Consider the following 26,200-nt stretch of genomic DNA (forward strand, 5'->3'; position numbering starts at 1 on the left):
CTGAGGCATACCCCCCAACTGCCATTGTGTCCCTCTCTGCCGACAGCCTGCCCCGACATTTGACCTATCCCACACCAGGGAATGAGACTTGCGTACCTACCACTGAACTGCCATCAGGACACATTGCAGTGCAGATCTCATCTGGCATAATCTGAAGGTCAGGTGAGATGGGACCAACTGGATTTCCTGCTAAGTACATTCAAGCAGAGTAGCAATCCGACTCAATTGTTCCTCCCTCAGAAGTTATAGCCCAACATATTGAACAACAGCCTGCTTTTATAGCAGTATTGTGAACAGGAAAGGATTAATTCTCTAAGGGTTGGTAGTTCATTTGCACATATTCAAAATTGGGAGGAGGGTCACAGTGTTGCCTCCTTTGCATTTGTATGGTAAAAGAGGGATAGAGAAAAGAAAGATGTGCAGCGCAGAGACCGCAGAGAAAATAAATATTGGGCGAGATTCTCTGGCCTCCCATCAGCGTTTTACCCAGTGGCGAGAAGCAGCGCACTGTTCACTGGTGGAATCCTCTGGTCTCGCCGCTATCAATGGCAATTTCCATTGAAGCCATCCCACATTGCTAGGAAACCCTTGGCAGAGAGTGCAACCCTGGTGGGACCAGAGAATCCTGCAGATGTGAATGGCCAGAGAGTTCTGGCCATCATTTCACATGTGCTCAGAATTCTTGAATCAAAATCCAATGAGGTATTCCTCCTCAGTGATCAGTGGGCTGAAAACTGATGCCCTATAATTCACTTTTCTGGTGGGATTGATTGTGATGAGATAAGCACATAGAGATGAATCAGTCTCCTAAGCGAGATTACAGAAGTTCCAACAGAAGCAGTGAAGATGGGGCCAGGGGTTCAACCTGGGCAGAGTCCCTTTTCCTTCTCTCACGAGATTTTGATGTTGCTGGGCAAGCATTTATTGTCCATCGCTAATTGCCCTTGAACTGAGTAGCTTGCTTGGCCATTTCAGAGGGCATTTAAGAGTCAACCACATATCTGTGGCTCTGGAGTCACATGTAGGCTAAACCAGGTAAGGGTGGCAGATTTATTTCCCTAAAGGGCATTAGTCAAACAGATGTCTTACTAATGAAGCTGGGTCCCCAAAACTTTACCCCTGGTCCCTGGATTATTACCCCAATGACAATACCACTACACCACCGCTTCCCCATGTCAGCCTACTTGTAGGATGCCAAACAGCAGATTGACTTTGGAATTCCACAAGACAATATTACAGGTTCCTTACACTAGAGGGCGATGTCATCATCATAGAACCCCTACAGTACGAAAGGAAGCCATTCAACCTATCAAGTCTGAACCAAGCCACAGTCCCATTCAGACCCTATTCCCATAGCCCCTCATAGCTACTCTGCTAATCCCCCTGGCACTAGGGTCAACTTATCATGGCCAGTCAACCTAATCCGCATATCCCTGGACCACGGGAGAAAACCGGACCACCCAGAGGAAACGCATGCAGACAGGGGAAGAACATGCAAACCTCGCACAGATAGTGACCCAAACCAGAAATCGAACCTCGGGTCCCTGGCGCTGTGGGGCAGCAGTGCTGACCACTGACTGGATCAGGCTAGGTTATGTCAGGCAGGGTTATGAAAGGCAGATGGCCTTTGAATAGCCCTCTCTGAATTTAGTCTGCACAGTCCACATGGTGTATGTCTTAACGTCTCTGAGGATAACAGGATACAAATAAATGTTTGTACTTGCATCTATTTTAGACAGTTACATTGGGTAGGATGGGGATAGCAGGATATGGACCAAATGTGGACAATTGGGACTAGCTTAGGGCTTTAAAAAAAGGACAGCATGAACAAGTTGGGCTGAAGGGCCTGTTTCCATGCTGTAAACCTCTGACTTTGACTCTATGACTCTGATACGGCTAGGTACCTCCTTTTGTTTTGGAGGGGATCACAGACAGCCATACATTAAGCCATTCTAAAAGGGCATTGTCCAAAATATTTCATAAATTTCCGAAATATTTTATTAATTGTCATTATAAAAGTATGCAGTGTAAAGTCCTTGTACCCTCACCACACTATAAAACCTCCCAAGGCTTTAAGTGTTATCAAACAAAATTTGGTACTTTGGCATTGAGCCACAAAAGGGTGTATTTGGACATATTAATAAAAGCTTGGTCTAAGGCAGATTTTAAAGAATGCCTTGAAAGAAGATAAAGCGTTGGAGAGGTTTAGAAAGGGAATTCCATTGGAAAGAGATAGAGCTGAAAGTGAGACTTCCAGTGATGGAGTGAAAAAAGATAAGGGAATGCGAAAGCCACCAAACTTAGAGAGGAGTAGAAATCTGAGAGGATTGTAGAGCTGGAGGAAGTAACATAAATGAGTCTGGGGCATGGGGGCAAGGCCATGGAAAGATTTGAAAACAAGGATGTGGATTTTAAATGTGAGGCATACCCAGGAGTCAGTGTAGGTCAATGAGCAAAGAAACTTTGTGTGAAATTCAGGTTGAATCATGTGAAGATCTATGTACAATACTGTCTAATGGGTTTTCAGCTCTTTCAAGCTCCAGCTGCAGTACTCTAACCAGTGTCGTAGTATTGTGTTTTTGTTACTAGAGTGGTCATGAGTTCAGATTCCCCGTGGGCAAGTTGTGAAATTGAATTCAATAAAGGGAACTAACCACGCCATCCCATTGTACATGTGATTTCAGTCTTACATATGTGATTGACTCGGAGGTCACTTAGCAATCACACTGTGAAAAGGAGGTCTATCACCAGGGCAATCAGTGTTGGACAATAAATGTAGCCTGACCACATCTGGAGTAAATGTTAGTAATACCCAAGCTACGGATGCCAGGGAGGGAGGTATTCCAAGAAACGTCAGTGTGACTGGCAAAGAACAACCATGGCTGTGTTCCACATAATGTCATAATCCATAGAACTGAGATGGGGAGGAATTTCTTCAGCTAGAGAGTGGTGAATCTATAGAACTCATTGGAAGAAATTTTCCCATCCCGCCTGCCATGGGAATCGTAGTGGGCAGGGGGGCAGACCATGCAACAGTCTGTTGACCACGGATGGAATTTTCTGAATTTTGGGTGAGCGTGGCCAGAAAATCTCGCCCATTGCCATAGAAGGCTGTGGAGGCCAGGTTATTGAGTATATTTAAGGCAGAGATGGATAGGTTCTTCATTGGTACAGGGATCAAAGGTTACTTGGAAAAGGCTAGAGAATGAGGTTAAGAAACCAACAGCCGTGATTGAATGGCGGAGCAGACTCCATGGGTCAAGTGGCCTAATTTAGCTCCCATATCTTATGGTCATACCCACCCACATTGCAGTACAATTGGCCAGGAACAACTCTTTCCCCAAGGGCAAGACCTAAAGATGGCTTGGGAGGGTATCCCGGGAAAATGGCCAATGGCTTTCACTTCAGAGTTTTCCTTAGTTTGATGTTAGCTCAAGTTTATCACAGACGGATGAAACAACAACATAACCCTATCCTACTTTCACTCTCTTTCACTGGTTGCTTTTCATTTCTCGCTCTCTTGCTTGCTCCCCAAACTAGTTTTACTGGCATGCTCGACTTCATGTTTCTATAACCCAGTCTTTCAAGATCATTACAGTCAGAATTGATCTTGTAACTAATGTACCCGTTTTATTGTACAGGGCTATGTCCATCTGGGATACCAGTCTTCAGATCACCACAATTTGCAGTTTGTTTGGAGCTTGGCTTGGTGCAATTCCTATCCCGCTGGACTGGGACAGGCCTTGGCAGGTATGCAGTGATTCATATGAATCTTGAAATGTATGTTCTCCTGAAAGATCTGGTCCATTTGAGTGTATCGCTCTTCTATCAACGTGTCATTATGGAAAGGGGAACAAGTTTGAAAAGAACCAGCAAGACACCAACATCTGTGTCAGAAATGGCAGGGAGAAAAGTCATTAACTGTACGTATGTTTCCAATTCTTTAAGTGTAGATAGGTAATGTTAAAATTCCACATGCTTGGAGCCAAAGTGTTGCATTATGATGTAAGGGCCTTTTGAGAATCGCATTTTAAAGTACAAATATTCATCTATAAGGATGATGAATGTTCCAGCATGTTTAATACATGGATAAATTACACCCAGAGCAAATAAAGAGCAACATGCAAAGCTCTCAGATCGCTCATACAAAGTTTTTCAAATTGGGGCCCCTGACTCCAAGAATTCCATGGAGTCATCACATTTCTCTATTTGTTGAACCACATCCATGAGCGAGCAGATGGTCCTGTTACTTAACTACTTAGTAACTGGAGCTACATTTGTGCAGTTCTTTATAACAACACCAAATTGTAAGTACATAGTGCCTTTTGATAGAATAGTCCGAAAGCACTTCACAGCAGCGATATCGAACACATTTTGACCTTGAGCCACACCAGGCGCTATCAGAACAGGTGACCAAAAGCTTGGTCAAAAAGGAAGGTTTCAAGGAGTGTCTTAAAGGAGGAGTGTGAGATGGGAAGGTTTAAGGTGAGAATTTCGGAGCTAGAGCAATTGAAAGACTGGGTGCCAGAGGTTGAGTGATATTTATTTTATTTGTTTGTGGAATGCGAGTGTCACCCATCCCTAATTGCCTTGAGAAGATGGTGATTGAGTTCCACTTCTGAAATGCTGTCCAACGTCTGGTGCAGGTACATCCACAGTGCTTGGGGAGGGAGTTCCAGGGTTATGATCCAGTGACAGTGGAGGAACAGCAATATAGTTCCATGTTAGGATGGCGTATATCTTGGAGGGGAACTAGGCAGATGGTGGTGTTGCCATGCTTCTGCTACCTTTCTTCTTCTAGATGGTAACTGATAAAAGGTTTGGAAGTTGCTGTCGAAGGAGCTTTAGTGAGTTGGTGCAATGCGTCTTGTATGTGGCACACCCTTGCTGTCACTGTGTGTCGGTGGTGCAGGGATTGAATGTTTTAAGGCGGGTGGAGTTGCCCTGGATGGTGTTGAGTTTCCTGAGTTGTTGGAGCCGCACTCATCCAGGCAATTGGAAAGCTTTCCATTGCATTCCTGACTTGTGTCTTTTAGACTTTGGGGAGTCAAGAGATGAGTTGCTCGCCACAGAATTATCAGCCTCAGCCTGGTCTTTAAACCACGGTATTTATATGCCTGGTCCAGTTGAGTTTCTGATCAGAGAATGCTGAATGAATGTTTAATATGGGAGATTAAAATGGGATTCACAGTAGCACATTGGTTAACACTGCTGTCTCACAGCACCTGGGAACCAGGTTCAATTCCGGCCTCAGATGACTGTGGAGTTTGCATGTTCTTCCTGTGTCTGTGTGGATTTCCTCCAGGTGTTCTGCTTTCCTCCCACAGTCCAAAGATGTACAGATTAGTTGGATTGGCCATGCTAAATTGCTCCTTAGTGTCCCAAAACATATAAGTTAAGTGATTAGTGGGTAAATACTTAGAGTTACGTGGTGAGCTTGAATAAGAGTCAGTGCAGACTTGATGAGCCGAATGCACTGTAGGGATTCTGTGATTCAGTGATGTTCATGCCATTGAACATCAAGGCAGATGGTTAGATTCTGTAATGTTGGAGATGGTCATTTCTTGGCACTTAGGTGGCACAAGTAGTATTACTTGCCACTTAGCAGTCCAAACCTGAATATTGTCCAGATTTTGCAGCATGAGAGCGCAATTTGTTTCGGTATCTGAGGAGTCCCACAGGTGTACAGCCATATTCACAATTATCAGCAAATGTCCCCACTTCTGACCTTGTGATGGAGAGAAGGCTATTGATGAAGCAGTTAAAGATGGTTGGACTTGATACGCCACCCTGAGGAACTCCTGCAGACATGTGAAGATGGCAGGGCTTGAGGAAGACACAGAGATAGGGAGGGGTATGGCCGTGGAGGAATTTGCAAATAAGAATCATCATTTTTAAAATGGAAGCTTTGGCAGATAGGGAGCCAGTGTAGGTCTACAAGCACAGGGGTGATGGGTCAATAGTACTTACAGTGAGTTAGGGTACAAGCAGCAGAGTTTTGACAAACTCTACAACAGCACCAGAATTAGAAGCAGGAATAAGCCTGCTCTGCCACTGGATAATATCATAGCTAATCTGACTGTGGCTTTAACTTCACTTTCCAGTTTGCTGCCCCGCCCCATAACCCTTGACCCCCTTGTCAATTAAAAATCTACCCAACTCAGCTTTGAATATACTTAATGGCCTAGCCTTCACTATCCTCTAGGGAAGAAAATTCCACAGACAAATAACTCTTTTGAGAGAAAGAAAATTCTCCTTGTCTTCATTTTAACTGCAAGTCCACTTCATTTTAGATCATGTCCCTAAGGCCGTTCTTGCCAGCGGGATCTTCTGGTCTTGTCGAAAGCAGCAGGATCTCCAGCAGCATGGCCAGTGAGCAACACAAATGGCCATTAACTTCAGCAAATCAAATCTACTACTGGAAAACTCAAGGATGAGCTGGAAAACCCTGTCCTGAGTTCTAGAGCAAGGGGGACCTCCTCTCAACACAGCCTGCCAAGTCCCCTCAGGATCTTTTACGTTGCAATAAGGTCGCCTCTCATTCTTCTAAAGACAGACCCAACCTGCCCAACCTTTCCTTGTGAAATAACCCCTTCATCTCAGGAATCAGTCAGAACCTTCTCACATTTGCTTCTAACGTAATTGTACCCTTTCTTAAGAATGAGCCTATAACTATACTCAGTATTTCAGATGTGTTCCATCTAAGGCTGCAGCAACGTTGCCTACTTTTAGACTCACTTCCCTTTGCAATAAATACAACGTTTCCTTTGCTTTCTTATCACTTGCTGTATCTACATACCAACCTTTTATGATTCGTATACCAGGATGCCCAGAATCCTTCGTATCCCAGAGTTCAACAGTCTCTCGATTCAAATAGTATGCTTTTCTGCTCCATGATCTCCTTCAATGTCTGTCACATGCCTATCTCTTAGCCTGTTTTTCCAGTTCACTTTATCCAACTCTGTCCTCATGCCCTTATAATTTTAAGTTTAAGTCATTCAGTTTAGGCCCACACTTCTCACCCTCAAACTGAATGTGAAATTCTAACATGTTATGATTTTTGTCACCTAGAGGCTCCTTCACTCTGAGGTCATTAGTTTACCCTGTCTCATTGAACACTGCCAGTTCTAAAGTAACCTGCTATCTGGTTGGCACTGGAACATACTGCTCTAAAATTGTTCTGAAAACACTCTATGAATTCTTCTTCCAAGATTCCTTTGGCAATCTGATTTCACAGAATTGTTACAGCAAAAAAGGAGGCCATTTGACCCATTGTGTCTGTACCAGCTCTGCATGTGAGCGATTCACATAGTATTATTCCCACGCTTTCTCCCCGTAAATTATTCCTTTTCAGAAGGCAGTCCCATTCTCTTTTGAATGTCTTGTTTGAGCCAGCCTCCACACTCTCAGGCGGCAAATTCCAGATCTTAACCTTTCACTCTGAAAAGATTTTTCCTCTTGCTGCCCTACCTTCTTTTGCCAATCACCTTAAATCTGTGTCCCCTCATTCTCAATTCTTACACCAGTGGGAACAATCTCTGTCCTGACCCCTCATGATCCATCAGATCTCCTCTCCACCCTCTCTAAAAAGAGCAATGGCACAGTGGCGCAGTTACTAGCAGTGCTGCCTCACAGCACCAGGGACCTGGGTTCAATTCCGGCTTCGGGTGACTGTGTAGAGTTTGCAAGTTCTCCCTGCGTCTGCATGAGTTTCCTCTAGGTGCTCTGGTTTCCTCCCACAGTCCAAAGATGTGCAGGTTAGGTTGATTGGCCACGCTAAATTGACCCCAATGGGATTAACAAGGTAAATACGCGAGTTTACAGGATAGGGCCAGGGTGAGATTGTTGTCAGTGCAGCCTCGATGGGCCAAATGGCCTCCTTCTGTACTGCAGGCATTCTATGATTCTGCCTTATCCAATTTACTTGAACAAGAACAAATCATTGTCCTTTATTGATTGGTAGTATGGCCAAGAAGCACACTAAATTCTGGTTGAAAACAATAGTTTCTCACAGAATAACAAAACAATTCTGAAAAGGTGAAAAGTGTTCCAATAGTAGAATTTAATAGAAATCAAATGGTTTTCATTTTGACGTGTTTATGATTCAGTTGCTTGACAAGGTTGTTTCTCTCAACACAATGGATGCTTCCATCCTGCAGGCTCCTGTATCCTGTAAACAGAAAGATAACCTCATAAATGTGGTGTACTTGGGGTGAACAATAAATCTGTTTCCCATCAATATTTACACTGGAAAAAACAGGACCAGTTTCCCTGGTCACTTTCTGCCACAAACACTGTATGCCTAAAATGCACTGTATTGTCCAAGCATCATTACCTCTGAATTTGCCACTCTAGATCATGTGAATGAACCAGCCATATTTGTGGTATTGCCCAATCAATACAAAGGCTATAATCACCCACGATTACTGCAGCACCTTTCTTGGGTTTTTTTTCCCTCTGTACGCTGCCCCACAGTGTAGCTCCTACCAGGGGCCTTCGTACCTTTGCTATTTCTTATTTCTGCACAAACTTATTCTACATTGTTTAAACTAATGCCATCTCTTACTACTGTACTCACATCAGCTTTAATTAACAGAGCTGCCCCACTTTCCTTTCCTAAATTCCCATCCTTCTGAAATGTAAAATTTGAATAAATCGGTACCAGCCTTGATCACCTTGCAACCACTTTTCTGAAGTGCTCTAACACCCTCCATATTTGTTTCTATTTTTGCTTTTAATTCGTTTTGTCACAAATGTTGTAAACACTCAGACACAGAGCCTTTAATCCTCTCTTTTCACCATTCCTAAAAACTCTGGCCTTATGCACTTGTGCATTAGTATGTTATGTCCCTTTCTGTCACACTCTGGTTATCATTGCCCATATTACCATAATGTTCTATTGCCTTGTCCTTTCTCTTTATTTTACCACATCTCCCCCTTGCCTTCTCTATTTAGTTTAAAGCTCTCTATTGTGCTAGTTATATAACTTACCTGAACACTGGACCCAGTCTAGTTCCAGTGAAGATTATCCCAATGGTCCCATTTGGCTCCCATTTTCCCCAGGGGCACCAACACCTGATGAATCAAAACCCATTTCTCCCATGCCAAATTTTAATCCACGCATTCAATTCTCTAATTTTATCAACTGTTCATCAATTTACCCATGGCTGAGGCAGCAACCAAGAGACTTTGGTGATTTTGCTTTTCAATTCAGCCCCTAACTGCTCCTAATCCCTAAGCAGAACCTCTTTCTTAGTCCTGTCTGTATCAAAGAACAAAGAACAATACAGCACAGGAAACAGGCCCTTCGGCCCTCCAAGCCTGCACCGCTCATTGGTCCACCGAGACCATTTGTTTATATCCCTCCATTCCCAGTCTGTTCATGTGGCTATCCAGATAAGTCTTAAACGATCCCATCATGTCCGCCTTCGCCACCCTGCTTGGCAGTGCATTCCAGGCCCCCACGTCCCTCTGTGTAAAATATGTACCTCTGATATCTGAGTTAAACCTCGCCCCCCCTCACTTTGAAACTGTGACCCCTCGTGCTCGTCACCTCCAACCTGGGAGAAAGCTTCCCACTGTTCACCCTATCTATGCCCTTCATAATTTTATACACCTCTATTAGGTCTCCCCTCATTCTCCGTCTTTCCAGGGAGAACAACCCCAGTTTACCCAATCTCTCCCCATAGCTAAGACCTTCCATACCGGGCAACATCCTGGTAAACCTTTTCTGTACTCTCTCCAAAGCCTCCACGTCCTTCTGGTAGTGTGGCGACCAGAACTGGATGCAGTACTCCAAATGTGGCCTAACCAACGTCCTATACAGCTGTAACATCAGACACCAATTTTTATGCTCTATGCCCTGTCCTATAAAGACAAGCATGCCATATGCCTTCTTCACCTCCTTCTCCACCTGTGATGCCACCTTCAAGGATCTGAAGACTTGCAAACCCAGGTCCCTCTGTATCAGTGGAATGTGCAAGATAAGAGATTTATCTGGAGAGCACTAGTATAGTTGAGTCTGGGTGGCAGTGGCTTGGAAGAGTGTATGAGATTGAGTGTGAATCTACCTTGCAACCAGTCATGGATTTCTCACACATTCTCACCACCACCAACACCTGCACACACACACACACACAAACACACACACACACATACACACACACATACACACACACGCACTGATCCTCTTGCAATCTAGTAATTTTAATTACATTTTTTTAACTTCACAATTTATTGCCATGGCTTGATCGACTGATCCATTTGAGCTTCTAATCAGGACGTTGAGATGTTGACGTTGCTCGGCTATTGGACGTTGATAAGCGATTAGGCACTCTTGTCGGAGATGACCTTTGCCTGACCTTTAATGTGATGTGACTGTTCAACATTTTGGGTCGAACAGCACATCAAAATGGTTTATATTGCAGAATTTATGCCACACTTTTTCTCTCTGCTATCCTCTGATGACTTTGTCATTATCACATTGCTCTAGTGGTCGCTTGCTGTGTGCAAATTGACGACTGCATTCCCTACCTAGTGACAATGACTACTCTTAGTCTGCAGAGCACTTTGAGATGTCTTGTTGTCTTAAAGTGCTATATAAATGCAAATATTTTTGTTCGTGTTTATTATATGTTCATATTTCTTTTCCAAGAATAACCAGATTGTTGTTCTGTAAAACGCAACGGGCAGTCAAGCAGTCACAGGCCAGTTAAATTGGTGCAAAGAGCTGTTCAGTTTGCAGCTGAGTGTTACAGATAATTTACAGTATATGCAGTGGAGCACATAAACATTTGTCACGTGCTTCATATTGCCTTAAAGAATTCTTGTCTCCAATATTACATCCTTCCGAAAGGCAATGACTTGTATTTGGGTACACAAGCACAGGCAGCCAGCTGCCTTGCTCGAGTGGATAGTTAACACCTAAAAAAGCCTCAACAACCATCCCTCCTCAACCACCTAAAATACAGCAGAACCCACGCACCCACTCCACTCTTCAGCCAGGGGCCCTGAACAACACCCTTTCCCCCCTTTTCTTTTCCTTTTCCCCTGACCCACCATCTCTCACCAACCCCATTCGCACCCACATGTACCTGACAAACAAAAGGACCCCCTTCCTTTCACCCTCCCCCCACACACAAATACTCCTCCTTCCATCACCCCGCACAAAAAAAAGTCGAACAGGAATAAGATTTAAAAAAGGAAAAAGCTCCAGGGGACAAGAAGACAACGGGATGACACGGTGGCACAGTGGCTAGTGGTGCTGCTTCACAGCACTAGGGATCCAGGTTCGATTCCTGGCTGTGGTAACTATCCACTTGGAGTTTGCACATTCTCCCCATGTCTGCATGGATTTCCTCAGGGTGCTCTGGTTTCCTCCCACAGTCCAAAGATGCGCAGGTTAGGTGGATTGGCCATGCTGAATTGTCCCTTAATGTCAAGGGGACTAGCTAGACTAAATGCATAGGGTTATGCAGTTAGGGCCTGTGTGGGTTTGTGGTTGGTGCAGACTCAATGGGCCGAATGGCCTCCTTTTGCACTGTAGAATTCTATGATTCTATAAAAAGAACAAGCCACAATGTAAGGACAAAGCATCACAAGGGACCACAATGATTGGACATGAACCGAATGAAAAGTGACAAAGCAAAAGAAAAAGATAACATGTCCTGTCTCTGCCTGACCCCAAAAACCTAAAAAAGGCTACTTGATCCTGAGCTTAACACTATTGTCTTTGAATGTTACACATACACTTTGTAGCAAGGTTTATTGGGTGAGGAATTGGGAGGAGGGATTCTGAGAGTCCTTTAACATCTTGACTGAAGATTAAAGAAACTTGCTGAAGGAGAAGTGGTAAAATGTGAGCACAGAAAGCTGAGCAGATGGCAAACGAACTTTGAGGCGGACCAGGAGTTAACAGTTTAAAACCACAAGAAATGCAACAGTAAGCTAGCTAGCAGAACTACTTGGGCAATAAATGCAGACAGAAACTAGTGCAAAGCACTCTTGGCCAACAATGGACTGGATTCAAAGAACACTTCAGTAACGAATAATTAAACAGCCCCATCCTCAGCACCAACCCTCTTACTGAACAAAGTAGAGGAAGAACAATAAAGACTGTGATGTGATCATTTAAAGCGCATGATATTTGCATACCAAATATAACCCACTCTGCAGTAAAAGCAAAAACTGCTGGAAATACTCAGCAGGAGCATCTGTGATTATGGGCAACTCTAATCTGCACATAGATAGGGAGAGTCAAATTAGTCACAGTGCAATAGAGGAGGAATTTCTGGAGTGGATACAGGATGGTTTGCTGGAGCAAAATGTTGAGGAGCCAACAGGGGAGCAGGCTATTTTGGATCGGGTGTTGTGCAAGGAGAAAGGATTAGTTGATAGTCTAGTTGTGAGAGAAGTCTTGAGGTTGAGTGACCATAATATGGTAGAATTCTTTGTCCAGGTGGATAATGAAATCACTCACCTGATGAAGGAGCAGCACTCCAAAAGCTCGTGATACCAAATAAACCTGTTGGACTTCAACTTGGTGCTGTGAGACTTCTTGCTGTGCCCACCCCAGTCCAACGCTAGCATCTCCACATCAAGGTGGATGGTGACATCGTTGATTCTGAGACCAGGGTCCTGGATCTCAATAAAGGTAGCTATGGCAGTATGAGGCATGAATTGGCCATGATGGACTGGGATGGTCTTAACTGAAAGGAAAGACAGTGGACAGGCAATGACAGGCATTTAAAGAACGAATAGGTGAACTCCAGAAGTTGTTTATTTCTGTTTGGCGCAAGAGTGGTCAGGGAATTATGGCCAAATGATGGCTTACAAGGGAAATTAGAGATAGTATCAGATTCAAAGAAGAAGCATGCAAATTGGCAAGAAAAACAATAGGACTGAGGATTGGGAACGGTTTAAAATTCAGCAAAGGAGGACCAAGGGATTGATTAAGAAGTGAAAAATAGAGTATAAAAGTAAGTTAGCAGGGAACATAAAAACTGACTGTAAAAGCTTCTATAGATAATAATGAGAAAAAAATTGACAAAAACAAATGTAGACCCCTTACAGTCGGAAACAGGAGAATTCATAACGGGGAATAAAGAAATGGCAGAGGAATTAAATTTGTACTTCCCTTCAGTCTTCACAAAGGAAGACTTGAATAATGTACCAGAAGTACTAAGAGAAACATGTTTTAGTGAGGAGCTGAAGAAAATCAGCATTAGTAGAGAAGTGGTATTGGGGAAATTGTTGGAATAAATCCCCAGTTCTGATAATCTTCATCCCAGAGTACATAAGGAAGTGGCCCTGAAAAGAGTAGAACATAGAACATAGAACATTACAGCGCAGAACAGGCCCTTCGGCCCACGATGTTGCGCCGACCAGTTACAAAACAATGACCCACTAACCTAAACCAATCCCTTTTCATCCATAAACCTATCCACGGATCTCTTAAACGCCCCCAAACTAGGCGCATTTACAACTGCAGCAGGCAGGGCATTCCAATCCCTCACCACCCTCTGGGTAAAGAACCTACCCCTGACATCCGTCCTATAACTACCCCCCCTTAATTTAAAGCCATGCCCCCTCGTGCTAGATTTCTCCATCAGAGGAAAAAGGCTATCACTATCCACCCTATCTAAACCTCTAATCATCTTATATGTTTCAATAAGATCCCCTCTTAGCCGCCTTCTTTCCAGCGAAAACAACCCCAAACCCCTCAGCTTCTCCTCATAGGACCTCCCCTCCATACCAGGCAACATCCTGGTAAACCTCCTCTGCACCCTCTCCAAAGCCTCCACATCCTTCCTGTAATGTGGGGACCAGAACTGCACACAGTACTCCAAGTGCAGCTGCACCAGAGCTGTGTACAGTTGCAACATAACGCTGCGACTCCTAAATTCAATCCCCCTACCAATAAACGCCAAGACACCGTATGCCTTCTTAACAGCCTTATCTACTTGATTCCCAACTTTCAGGGATCTATGTACACATACACCTAGATCCCTCTGCTCATCCACACTATTCAAAGTCCTCCCATTAGCCCTATACTCGACACATCTGTTATTCCTACCAAAGTGAATTACCTCACACTTTCCGCATTAAACTCCATCCGCCACCTCTCGGCCCAGCTCTGCAGTAGATCCAGTGGTAGTTATTTTCCAAAATTCTTTGGACTCTGGAATAGTTTCAGTAGACTGGAGGGTACCTAATGTAAGCCCACTATTCAAAAAGGGAGATAGAGAGAAAACAGGGAACTATAGACCAGTGAGCCTAATGTTGGTACTGGGGAAGTTGCTAGTGTCTATTAATAAAGATTTCATAACTCAGCATTTGGAAGGCAGTGGCATAATCAAACAAAGTCAGCATGGATTTACAGAAGGGAAATCATGTTTGACAAATCTGTTGGAATTTTTTGAGGATGTAACTTGTAGAATTGACTGAAGAGAACCAGTGGATGTGGTTTATTTAGACTTTCAGAAGGCTTTCAACAAGGTCTCACATAACAGACTGCTGTGTAAAGTTAAAGCACATGGGATTGCAGGTAATGTCCTGTGATGGATAGAAAGCTGGTTAGCAGATAGAAAGCAAAGAGTTCGCATGAATGCGTCTTTTTCTGAATGGCAGTGACTAAGGGGCTTCCGCAGGGATCTGTGCTAGGACCCCAACTGTTCACATTATATATTAATGAAGAGGGAAATGAATGTATTATGTCTAAATTTGCAGACGATACAAAGTTGTGTGGGAGGGTGAGCTTTGAGGAGGGTGTGGAGATGCTTCAATGTGACTTGGAGTGGCTGAGTGTGTGGGTATGTGCATGGCAGATGCAGTATAATGTGGATAAATTTGAGGTTATCCACTGTCACTTTGGTGGCAACAATAGGAAGACGGATTATCATTTGAATGGGTGCAAATTGAAAGAGGTGGATACTCAATGAGACCTTTGAATCCTCATGCACCAGTTACTGAAAGTAAACATGCAAGTGGAGCAGGGAGTAAAGAAGGTAAATGGTATGTTGACCTTCATAGTGAGAGGCTTTGAGTATAGGGATGTTTTGCTGCAATTGTATAGGGCATTGGTGAGGCCACACCTGGACTACTATGTGGAGTTTTGATGTCCTTATTTGAGGAAGGATGTCCTTGCTATAGAGGGACTGCTGTGAAGGTTTACCAGGCTGATTCCTTAAATGGCAGATAAGAACATAAGAACATAAGAAATAGGAGCAGGAGTAGGCCATCTGGCCCTTCGAGCCTGCCCCGCCATTCAATAAGATCATGGCTGATCTGTCGTGGCTCAGTTCCACTTTCCCGCCCTCTCCCCATAACCCTTAATCCCCTCTCTTATCAAAAAACCATCTGTCATATGAGGAGAGACTAAGTTGGTTAGGATTATATTCACTGGAGTTTAGAAGAATGAGAGGAGATCTCATAGAAACTTATAAAATTGTAACAGGGTTAGACAGGTAGATTCAGAAAGAATGTTCTGAATGGTGGAGGAGTCCAGAACTAGGGATCATAGTTCTTTTAGAATTGAGGTGAGGAGAAATTTCTTCACTCAGGGGTTGGTGAATGTGTGGAATTCACCACCACGGATTGCAGTTGAGGCCTCAACATTGTCTGATTTCAAGAAGAAATTAGGTATAGCTCTTGGGGCTAAAGAGGTCAAGGGATATGGGGAGAAGGGGGAATCTGATATTGAATTCAGTGATTGGCCATGATCAAAACGATTGTGGAGCTGGCTCGAACGGCTGAATGACCTACTCCTGCTTCTAGTTTCTATGGGGCTGGGAGCATCTGTGGAGGCAGAAATAGAGATCAGGTTTTCCGGCCTGACTGCAGAAGAGACATTCAAACCTCCGTTGATTTTGGCAGGACTGGAAGATCCCATTCGTGGAGGGACTGGATTTTCATAGTGACTTCAGTGCGGTGTTATTCTGAGATAACTGGTGACACTAATGCATAAACTTTAAAAAAATCCCATTGAGCGTTCCATTTCAAAGACTTTGCTTCTTCATTATTCAACCTACACTTGCATTCACTTCTTCCCCAGTTCATCAACTATTAAGAACCCAAATGCAATCTCCCTTCCTACTGAGCAAAACTTTACCAAAGGAAAGAAAACATACCCACCATTGAGCATACAACTCATAACAGGATCCAAATACCATTGGATTGTTCTCGCAGGAGAGTGATTACAGGCTATCTCCCCCAGCACTGCAGCTTACCCCACAGAACAAAAAGATTCCAAACATATATTCACCCAACAGTGGACACGTCCTTCCTTTGCCTTTGCCCCTGGTTCAACCTCAAAGGGAATTGGATCATATTTTGTCCATGTGCAGCACAACTGGGGCAACCTTCAGACTTGGGCTGCAAGATGACAAAAATATTGACGCCTCACAAGTGCTATCTCCAGCAATAAAATCTTTACTATCTCCCTTTGACAGTCCGTTGTGATTATGACACCAAGGCCAGAATTTTACCATGCCGCCCGCCACGGGAATTGGAGCGGGCGAGGGGCAGAGACAATGGAAAGGTCCATTGACCATGAGCAGGATTTCATGATTTCAGGACAAGCGAGGCCGTAAAATCCTGCCCCAGATCTCCCACCATTCAATAGCTTTGGGAGCGCCAGTGACGAGAAAGTGAACTGAAAAAATCATTTAAATGCCATGGCCTGCCAAGAGGAAGAGCGAGGTGGGGATTCTGTGGCAATTGGCTTATCTCTTGACTCCACTGTTCTTCTGAAGTGTGCTGGTTAGGTGAATTAGGTGCTAAATTCTCCCTCGGTGTACCCGAACAGGCGCTGGAGTGCGGCGTCTAGGGGATTTTCACAGTAACTTCATTGTAGTGTTAATGTAAGCCTACTTGTGACACTTTTAAATAAACTTTTAAAATTCAAAGCTTATGGACGAATATAAAAAATAATTTCAGAGTCCATTGGACTATTGGCCTTCAACTCTAAGGGTGCTAGAATACAAAGGGGTGGAAGACCTACTTTTACGGGCCATGTTCAGCTCCTTGGGAAGGATTTATTGCTCTTGGAGGAGAGCAGCAGAAATTCACCACAATTATGTATATATGAGCCAAAAGGATTGAATTATGAGTACAAGTAGAAAGTACACTTGAATTGAGAAGATTTAGGGGGTGATCTAATTAAGGTATTTAAGATAATGAAGGGGATTTATAGGGGTAGATTGAGAGGAGCCATTTCCTCTGGTGAGAAAGTCCAGAAAAAGACATAACTCAAAAGATTATAACTAAGCTCTTGAGGGGTGATGTCAGAAGCACTCCATTAGAAAAAAGGTAGTGCAAATCTGGAACTTCTTTGTTTTCTGTTTCTGCTCCATCGAGAAAAATCTGTTGCGACTTGGCCAAATTTCAAAATTGAAATCATTATTTTTTATTGAGATTTATGCAACCAAGGCAAGTAGATGGAGTTAAGATGCATAATTGCTACGATCTATTGGGATGTTGGAGCAGGTCTGAGGAGGCAGATGGATTATTACTCCACTTCCTATATATAAGGATCATAGGTTCAATCAGTCACATCCAGCACTGAATCCGTCTTAGAATCCAGTCCTAAGAGATCCCTGAGAGTGCTCTGGATAAAGAAAATTGATTTGCCTTTCCAGGCTTTTTAGAAAGGACATATGTGTTGCCGTATCAAAGTTGTCCATTTGGATGAATATCTTGTAGATTGGTTCTCTAAACATTCAGATTTGTTTTATTCTTGTGGACATGGTTCTCCGTCTCATTTACGCGATGTACCCTGCAGGTGTTTGCAGTTTCTGAGAGCTGTGGTTGTAAAATTCTTATACAGTTTTGTGAAATTTCATGAGTCGCTTCCGTAGTTGCTTGAGGTTGTTCTCTGCTTCGGGTTTGGTCAGTCCTGGCTGCTAATGTATGTGAGGATTAAGTGCACATTTGGCGCAGTTATGTGATTAAAAACACTTGTGCGTACTCCCGCTGCACATAAAGATTCTAGATCACACCATTCAGTGTTGTGAATCCCTACCAGCCATGTAGTAGGGCATTTAACTGGCGCTTTGAAATTTGAAGGACATGTTCTTCTGAAGGGTATTTTGTTTTCTGTTGCACACTGATAGTTGAATGGGGCAGAGAGCCTGACTATTTAATGATGGCCTGTCCACGTGCCCCGCCTACAAAGAGCAGGTAATGTAAGCAGAGCAGCAAAGGAATAATGAACAGTTTTATGGTAGGTGATGAAATAGCACTGAAACATGCTGCAGACTCTGCCCTGTGCTGGAGGAGTTACAAAAATGGTGATTTGTTTCAGAAAAGGGGATGTATTCTAAGTGCTTACAGTTTTCAGAGCTTGACCTCAAGCAGGCCTAAGAATGGGCGCCACAATTCCTCTAATCTTCTCGCTATGGAATAAGCAGGGATGGTTTTGGGCTTGCCAGTTGTGAGTCACTGGCCCATTCTGCATGTTCTCTGTGCCACCTCCAGCTGGCAGATCAGTTGACTGCCTCAAAGCTGAATCTGACAGCTGGCTTTTTCCACCTTGGTGCTGTTTGTTGCTAGTCTGGCTACAGAGTCTTGATGTGGATTTGCCAGCGTTGGACTGGGGTAAACACAGTAAGAAGTCTCACAACACCAGGTTAAAGTCCAACAGGTTTATTTGGTAGTAATCACCACAAGCTTTCAGAGCGTTGTTCCTTCGTCAGGAGAGTGGAGAGTTCTGATCACAAACAGGGCATATAAAGGCACACACAGTTTACAGAATACTGAATAGAATGTGAGTCTTTACAGTTAATCTGTTATGCAAAGGTGCAGACAATGTGAGTGGAAATAGCATTAAGCATAGGTTAAAGAGATGTGTTTTGTCTCCAGACAGGACAGTAAGTGAGATGTTGCAAGTTCAGACAAGTCACAGATAGCGTGACATAAACCCAACCTCAACTGGGATCCTGGGTTCATATCGCACCATCTGTAACCCCCATGACTTGCCTGAACTTGCAACATCTCACTTACTGTCCTGTCTGGAGACAATACACATCTCTTTAACCTTTGCTTAATGCTATCTCCACTCACATTGTCTGCACCTTTAAGACTCTCATTCTAATCAGTATTCTGTAAACTGTGTGTGCCTTTATATGCCCCGTTTGTGATCAGAACTTTCCTTTCACCTGACGAAGGAACAACGTTCCGAAAGCTAATGGCATTTACTACCAAATAAACCTGTTGTACTTTAACCTGGTGTTACTACAGACTTCTTACTACAGAGTCTTGGCCAGTCACATGCTGAAACCTAGTGCCTGATCTTCTCTTGACAAATCAGCTTTTTGCCTCCACACTGATTCAAGCCAGTAGGGCTTTAGACAGTCTTTAAGTTACTCAACAGGAAGACATCATTATATCAGTTTATGGCAGGTTGTGGCAGGGGCTGCAGGTTGTCCACAGGCACAGTACTTACAGACAACAGCGTTAAGTCACCATCGAATCATAAAATCTCCACAGTGCCAGCGCCAACAACAATCCACCCAGGCCCTATCCCCTTAACCCAATGTGTTTACCCTGCTAATCCCCCTGACATTAAGGGGCAATTTAGCTTGGCCATTCAACCTAATGCATACATTTTGAAGTGTGGGCGGAAACGGTGGCAGAGTGGCTAGCAGTGCTGCCTCACAGCACCAGGGTCCCAGGTTCAATTCTGGCCTTGGGTCACTGACTGTGTGGATCCTGCATGTTCTCCCCGTGTCTGTGTGGGTTTCCTCCGGGTGCTCCGGCTTCCTCCCACAGTCTAAGTTGATTGGCAGTGATAAATTGACCCTAGTGTCAGAGGGGGTAGCAGGGTAAATAGGTGGGATTATGGGATACGGCCTGGGTGGGATTGTGGTCAGTGCAGACTTGATGGGCCAAATGGCCCCCTTCTGTACTGTAGGGATTTTATGATTAAAAACCGGAGCACCCAGAGGAAACCCACACTGACACCGAACGAACGTGCAAGCTCCATGCAGACAGTGCCCAGAGGGCAGAATTGAACACGGGTCCCCGGTGCTGTGAGGCAGCAGTGCTAATCATTGTGCTGCCCAGTGGGTCAAATATTCCCTTTTGTCTGGTGGAGCTGGGCAGGGGGCTGGCGCAGCCAACCCTTGTGATTGCGGGAGGCGGAGATGGAATGCCTAACAAACACTGGGAACATGGAACATAGAAAATTACAACGCAGTACATGCCCTTCGGCCCTCAATGTTGCGCCGACCAGTGGAACCAACGTAATGACCCTCTAACCTAAACTATTCCAATGTTATCCATATGCCTATCCACTGAACATTTGAATGCCCTTAAAGTTGGCGAGTCCACAACTGCTGCAGGCAGGGCATTCCATGCCCTTACTACCCTCTGAGTAAAGAGGGTAAAAGAGAGAGTAAACCTCTGAGTTACCCTCTGAGAGAGGGTTTATTTTTCTTTTCTTAATTTTAGAGGTCAGAAAGTCCAGTCCTTTTTTTGTCATCGCCTGGTCAGCAGGATGAGTTTGAAATGTGCCTGGCATCATGTTCACTCTCCTGTGGATGAGTTACTTCAAAAATAACCCTGTCTGAGAACCTGCTGCTTCAGGCTGCTAGCTGTGTCACTGTGTCACATGATCTTTAATCCTGTTTCAGGAAAACCTCAAGAGTCTTGATTGCTCTGAATTCCATTCTTCCTCATAAGCGGAATCAATTCTGGGCATGTTTTTATTCCTAACCTCTCCTGACCTTCCCAGCCGTACTGATTCCAGTATTTTAGTCTTTGTTTTTTATATTTTAAAGCAATGTTTACCATCTTTAGTAATGCAGATGAAGATTTGATAGTAGTGCTGGTTGGGCCTTTTTAGATCACTGCTCCTGTGTACGTGCACTTTTCCTGTTTGGCCACTTAGTGCTTTGGTGCCCATTGCTTCTGGCCACTGCAGAAGCTGATTGCAAAGAATTGAGACCAAAATAGATTTTTGTTTGTGGAGCCAGGTTCTTTGTCTGATCTTGTGCATTTTGGCTTTTAGTTTTGAATGGTTCTGTTCATGGCATCTTCTTGTTGATGAAACCCTTGTCACAAGACATCCTGAGGTTAGATCCTAAATGAAACCTCTTTCGATTCTACATTGTCAAAGGAAAGAACTTGCATTTATATAGTGCCTTTGGGACATCCCAAGAAGAATGATGGAAAGCTCTGTATCAACAGTCAAAATAGAAAATACAAAATGACCAGTTTTCCAAAAAGCACACTGGCCAAAAAGGAACTTTTGTAATTTAATAGCATTGTAGTGTCAGTGTCGGCCTTGTGGGAGCACTCTTGAATGCATCAGAAAGTTGTGAAGTTGTGAATTCAGCTCCACTCCAAATGTACGTTCTAGGTTAACAATGCTGTTAAAGTAGAAAAGTTCCTTGATAATGTTTTTTGGTTGGCTTTTTTTTTTGGAACATTGTAAATCACTGGTCATTTTTGTATATTCTATTTTGACTGGTGATACTGAGCGTTCCACCATTCTTCTAGAACCTAGTGAGCCCCAGCATTATTCCATCCTATACTGCGAACCTCCTTTCATAGGGAGCTCTGAATTTGAAACTCAGCCTTAAACTTGTTCTACATGTGAACTCAAAAGATCAGTTAACCAAGCACCCCCGCCCCCCCATCATCGTCTTTCTTTGCCAGTGTCGTCTGATCAACTATTTTCTTCTACCAGGCTTGGTAAATATTGCTATTCTTGCACTCCATGATGCTATCATTTCTATAAGGAAGCTACGGGCAGCTTAGAAGCCATTATTGGACCATATGATAAATCGTGCTGCTTGATGGTTAGATGCAATTGCCTGCCAAATCAAAACCACTTTTTGGTTGGAAAAAAGGAGTGTTACAGTACAATAGCTTATCCAATTTCTATACACAAAGATTTTAAGTGGCATGGTACAAATACACCTTAAGGGGGAACTTTTAGATGAAGCAACTCAACTGTGGACATCTGCAATTTTAGTTCAACTTTTTTTTTAGTGAATACTTTCAGTGTTTTTCTTCCCCCTCCTTAAATGTGACGTGGCATATTTTCAAAGGGCTGTGAAAAATGAGAAGAACTGAGAAACACTGTGCATCTGTCTGAAATTGAATGATCCAGCAGATGGGTGGTTTCAGACAGAGGTGTGTATTAATGTGGGGGAGAATAGAAAGAAAAGGGTTGTAATTTATGCAATGACAAGTTTTTTTTATGTCATGACATATTTTGCTAAATTGCAGAAGTCTAACTTCTGGGGCCAAAAGTTCTGAGTAGAGAAGCAGGAAGTTTAAATCTGGTGATTTTGAGTATTAAGTATTGCTTAAAAATGTACATTTCAGCAGAGAGGAACTGTAACTGAGCAGTGATCCATCCTTGGTGTAGATTTTTGATGATTGAGTAACAGTCTTTACGTATGCTCCAGCAGATATGAGTGAGAAGTTTCCATAAAGTGATCTGCGTCCAAACCAGGGCGGCACGGTGGTTAGCACTGCTGCCTCACAGCGCCAGGGATCCAGGTTCGATTCCCACCTTGGGTCACTGTCTGCACGGAGTTTGCACATCCTCCCCGTGTCTGCGTGGGTCTCCTCCGGCTGCTCCGGTTTCCTCCCACAGTCCAAAGATGTGCAGGTTAGGTGCTAAGTTGCTGCTTAGTGTCAGGGGACAAGCTAGGGTAAATGCATGGGCTTATGGGGATATGGCCTGAATGGGATTGTGGTTGGTGCCAGCTGAATGGGCTGAATGGCCTCCTCCTGCACTGTAGGATTCTATGATTCAGTTGCTTCTTGAGCTATCTTGTCCTGCATTAGCAGTGCATTAGATTGATTTTAATGAAGTGAGACCCATTCTATTGAACACCAGATATAAGAACAGGAGTAAACCTGACAGCCCTACGAGCTTGCTTTGTCATTCAATTCAATCATGGCTGATCATCAACCTTGAGTTCCACTTCTCTGCCTGCTCCCCATGTCCCTGCATCCCCCAAGAGACCAAAGATCTGTCTATCCCAGTCTTAAATTTATCCAACGATAGAGTTTCCACATCCGTTTGAGGTAGACCATTCCAAAGATTTGACACACAATGGGCACGATTTTACCTGTTATTCACGTCATTATCCCACTGCAGCGAGGTGGAAGAATTTGGTGGCCAGCCAACTCTCCGTTTACTGGGGAGGGGTGGGAAAATCCTGCCGGCATGAATGGTGGTAAGATTCTGGCGTTCCTCCCAGTCCTAAGTGATCAACCCCTTATCCTGAAACTGTGCCCCCCACATTGTAGATATCCCAGCTGGGAGATACAAACCTCTCTGTGTCTACCTTGTTCTGCCCTTTCAGAAACTAGTGTGTCTCAATGGGATCACCACTCATCTCTCTGAACTCCCAAACTGAAGGCCCAATTTATTCTCCCTCTCATCACAGGACACCTCTCTCATCCCAGTTGATAAGAATGTATATTCTTAACTAACAAATGGAGTAAATTTCCTACAAGAAACTGGCTGATATTATGTTTTAGTTGCGGTTCTAGTGTTAAATTTTGATTCAGAAACAATCTGCTGCCAATCTGATCTTATTTGTACCATTTGCAAGGTACTTGTAGAATATCTAATGCATCAAAGTGGATCAAAGTGTTAGCACCTGAACCTCAGGCAAGCTTTGGAACATTGGGAGAGTTATTAGACATGTATTATAAGTACAGTATATCCAGTGAAGAAGGCTGGTGTTATACTAGCAAGATTGATTTGGAGCAAAGCAGATGCTAATTTTATCTTGGCACTAGTTAAACTCATTGCATGGTATTCCCCATAGCATGCAAGTAAATCAGTCATCAATTCTTAAAGTACCTTTAGGGTTCAGTTAAATGCCGCTTTAAAAATTGCTTTAGTAAATACTTGCATCTTAAATTTTTGTTGATGACTGTAAGTTTTCCTGATCGACTGGTGTACAATATTTGTCTTTCTTGTCCTATCTCTTACTGAGTTTATTTTGACATTTGAAACTCACAAACATAAAGGTGCCAAGACACCATTGTTATGTGTGTCCATAGCCAGTTAATACTTAAACTGGGAAAATATCCAACCTTATGTGTTGCCAGCTAATGTTCCCAAGAAAAACCGGAATAAAATTGACACATTATGCTGCCTTCCAAAAGCTGATAACATCCAGCAAGTTGAAATGGGTCCCTTATATACCTCATGACCTACTGTATAGAGTAATTACACCATAAAACCTCTTGTGTTCTGTATACAACAGTGAGGAACATCAAAGCTATTGTCAAACTGAGTCCAAATTTTCCACCCTCTTTCCCTTTCATTCTGTGACTATGATTGTGTGAAAAAGTCTTCATAATTAATAGCCTGTGACATCAATATTCACATACTGGGGGGACAGTTCCGGTGGTAAAGTCACTGCTGCTGAGTTGCATGATCAGCTCATTTGACTTTGAAACATTATGTGAATTAATGTAAGAGTGTTTCTTTCTGTTTGTGTACAATATATTTTAGGTGGACAGTGAAAAAAGGAATATTAGATTGTGACTAATCATTTTCACAAAGTATCCAGTTGACAAAATGCTATTGCTAACTGGGTAAATCAAATAGTGGAAAGTGTCTAAGGGAATTCCTGGGACATGGGCATTAGTCTGAAAGCTAGTGGCTTTTGCTACCAAATAAACCTGTTGGACTTTAACCTGGTGTTGTGAGACTTCTTAACTGTGTTTATCACTGGCTGGCCAGCATTTATTGCCCAAGGGCAATTGAGAGTCAACCACGTTGCTGTGGCTCTGGAGTCACATGTAGGCCAGACTGGGTGAGGATGGCAGATTTCCTTCCCTAAAGGACATCAGTGAACCAGATGGGTTTTTCTGACAACCTTAGGAACCATAAAATGTTCTTACCGTGTCTTCCATTGATCAAATGTTACTTCAGCAGTATATGCTGTGTTGTATACTGTATTATGAAAAATTAATATTAATATGTTGGAGAAAGATCAGTCACTTATTTTAGAATTCTATGCACCTCACCTTGTTATTTGGCTTTTGGCAGAGAAAATGAGAAAGGGTGTGACCCCAATCTTTGAAATGATATGTGAACAACTTAAATAAAAGGAAACTATTCAGTATTGAAAACAGACTGGGTGGCATAGACAAAACTGGTAAAATTAGAGCAAGGAAGTTAAATAATTGAACTTTTCCCCCTCCTCCTCTCTCTTCATCCCTACCATCAAAAAATAAATAAGTGAATAGATATTTAACAAAAATGAAATAGCTAAAAGATTTTAAAAAATCATTGGGTGGCACGGTAGCACAGTGGTTAGCACTGCTGCCGCACAGCGCCGGGGACCCAGGTTCAATTCCAGCCTCAGGTCACGGTCTGCATGGATTTAGCACATTCTCCCTGCGTCTATGTGAGTTTCCTTTGGGTGCTCTGGTTTCCTCCCCTGGTCCAAAGATGTGCAGGTTAGGTTGATTGGGCACATTAAATTGTTCCCTAGAATCCTGGGATGTGTATGTTAGAGGGACTAGCAGGGTAAATATGTAGGGTTTTAGGGATAGGGCCATGGGTGGGATTGTTGTCAGTACAGACTCGATGGGCCAAATGGTCTCCTTCTGCACTATAGGGATTGTATGATTTGTGGGGTTAAAACAAGATTAAAATTTTTGTTACTTGCTAAAAGATCACACAAAGTTTGGAGACATATTCCTGGACAGAATAAATTACTTTAGTTAAGTCCTGTGTTGAATCAAGAGCGGAACTGGCAAATATTTTAGACTTTGTTGTAGGATTTTTGTTTTAAGGCAACATTTGGACAAGATGGAGCTGAGACCACAGGGTGGCTTATTTTGTTTTAAAAGTGAAAAAACGTAAACATAACTTATAACTTTCATGAGTAGAACATTAAATGCTGATGCAGGGGTACAGCTCCCCACAAATGTGCATCAAACTATCCCCTAACACCTCTCTGAAACCAGTATGGATTTTCCCATTTCCTTATCTAGCTGCCTTCGTAGCCAAGCACCTACCAGGAACTGAGCTGAGACTGTAGAAATTCGTTTCACTTGGGACCTTCTTAGTTCAGTGGCAGCTGGATTCAATCTAACCAGTGGTTTTTCTACCGTGCTGATTTTTCTCCTCCCCCTGCAGGTGCTGACTTTTTTGCTTAGTTATGGGTCAAAAAAGAGCCGCCCTCTGGTATGTTTTTTTTCCAAATTGCTG

The 26,200-nt window shown here is 43.3% G+C and overlaps 1 protein-coding gene across 1 annotated transcript in view; it reads left to right on the plus strand.

Moving 5' to 3' along the window:
- Positions 1-26,200, plus strand: part of pigf (phosphatidylinositol glycan anchor biosynthesis, class F) — a 49,798-nt gene that overhangs the window by 19,295 nt on the left and 4,303 nt on the right. The window contains exon 4 of the mRNA XM_080200629.1: positions 3,642-3,750. Within this exon, the coding sequence (XP_080056755.1) occupies positions 3,642-3,750 (109 nt within the window). The remainder of the gene's footprint in view (positions 1-3,641; positions 3,751-26,200) is intronic.

Source organism: Carcharhinus amblyrhynchos, chromosome 12 (genome assembly GCF_965287045.1).
Source record: "Carcharhinus amblyrhynchos chromosome 12, sCarAmb.v2.hapA, whole genome shotgun sequence".
NCBI lineage: Eukaryota > Metazoa > Chordata > Chondrichthyes > Carcharhiniformes > Carcharhinidae > Carcharhinus > Carcharhinus amblyrhynchos.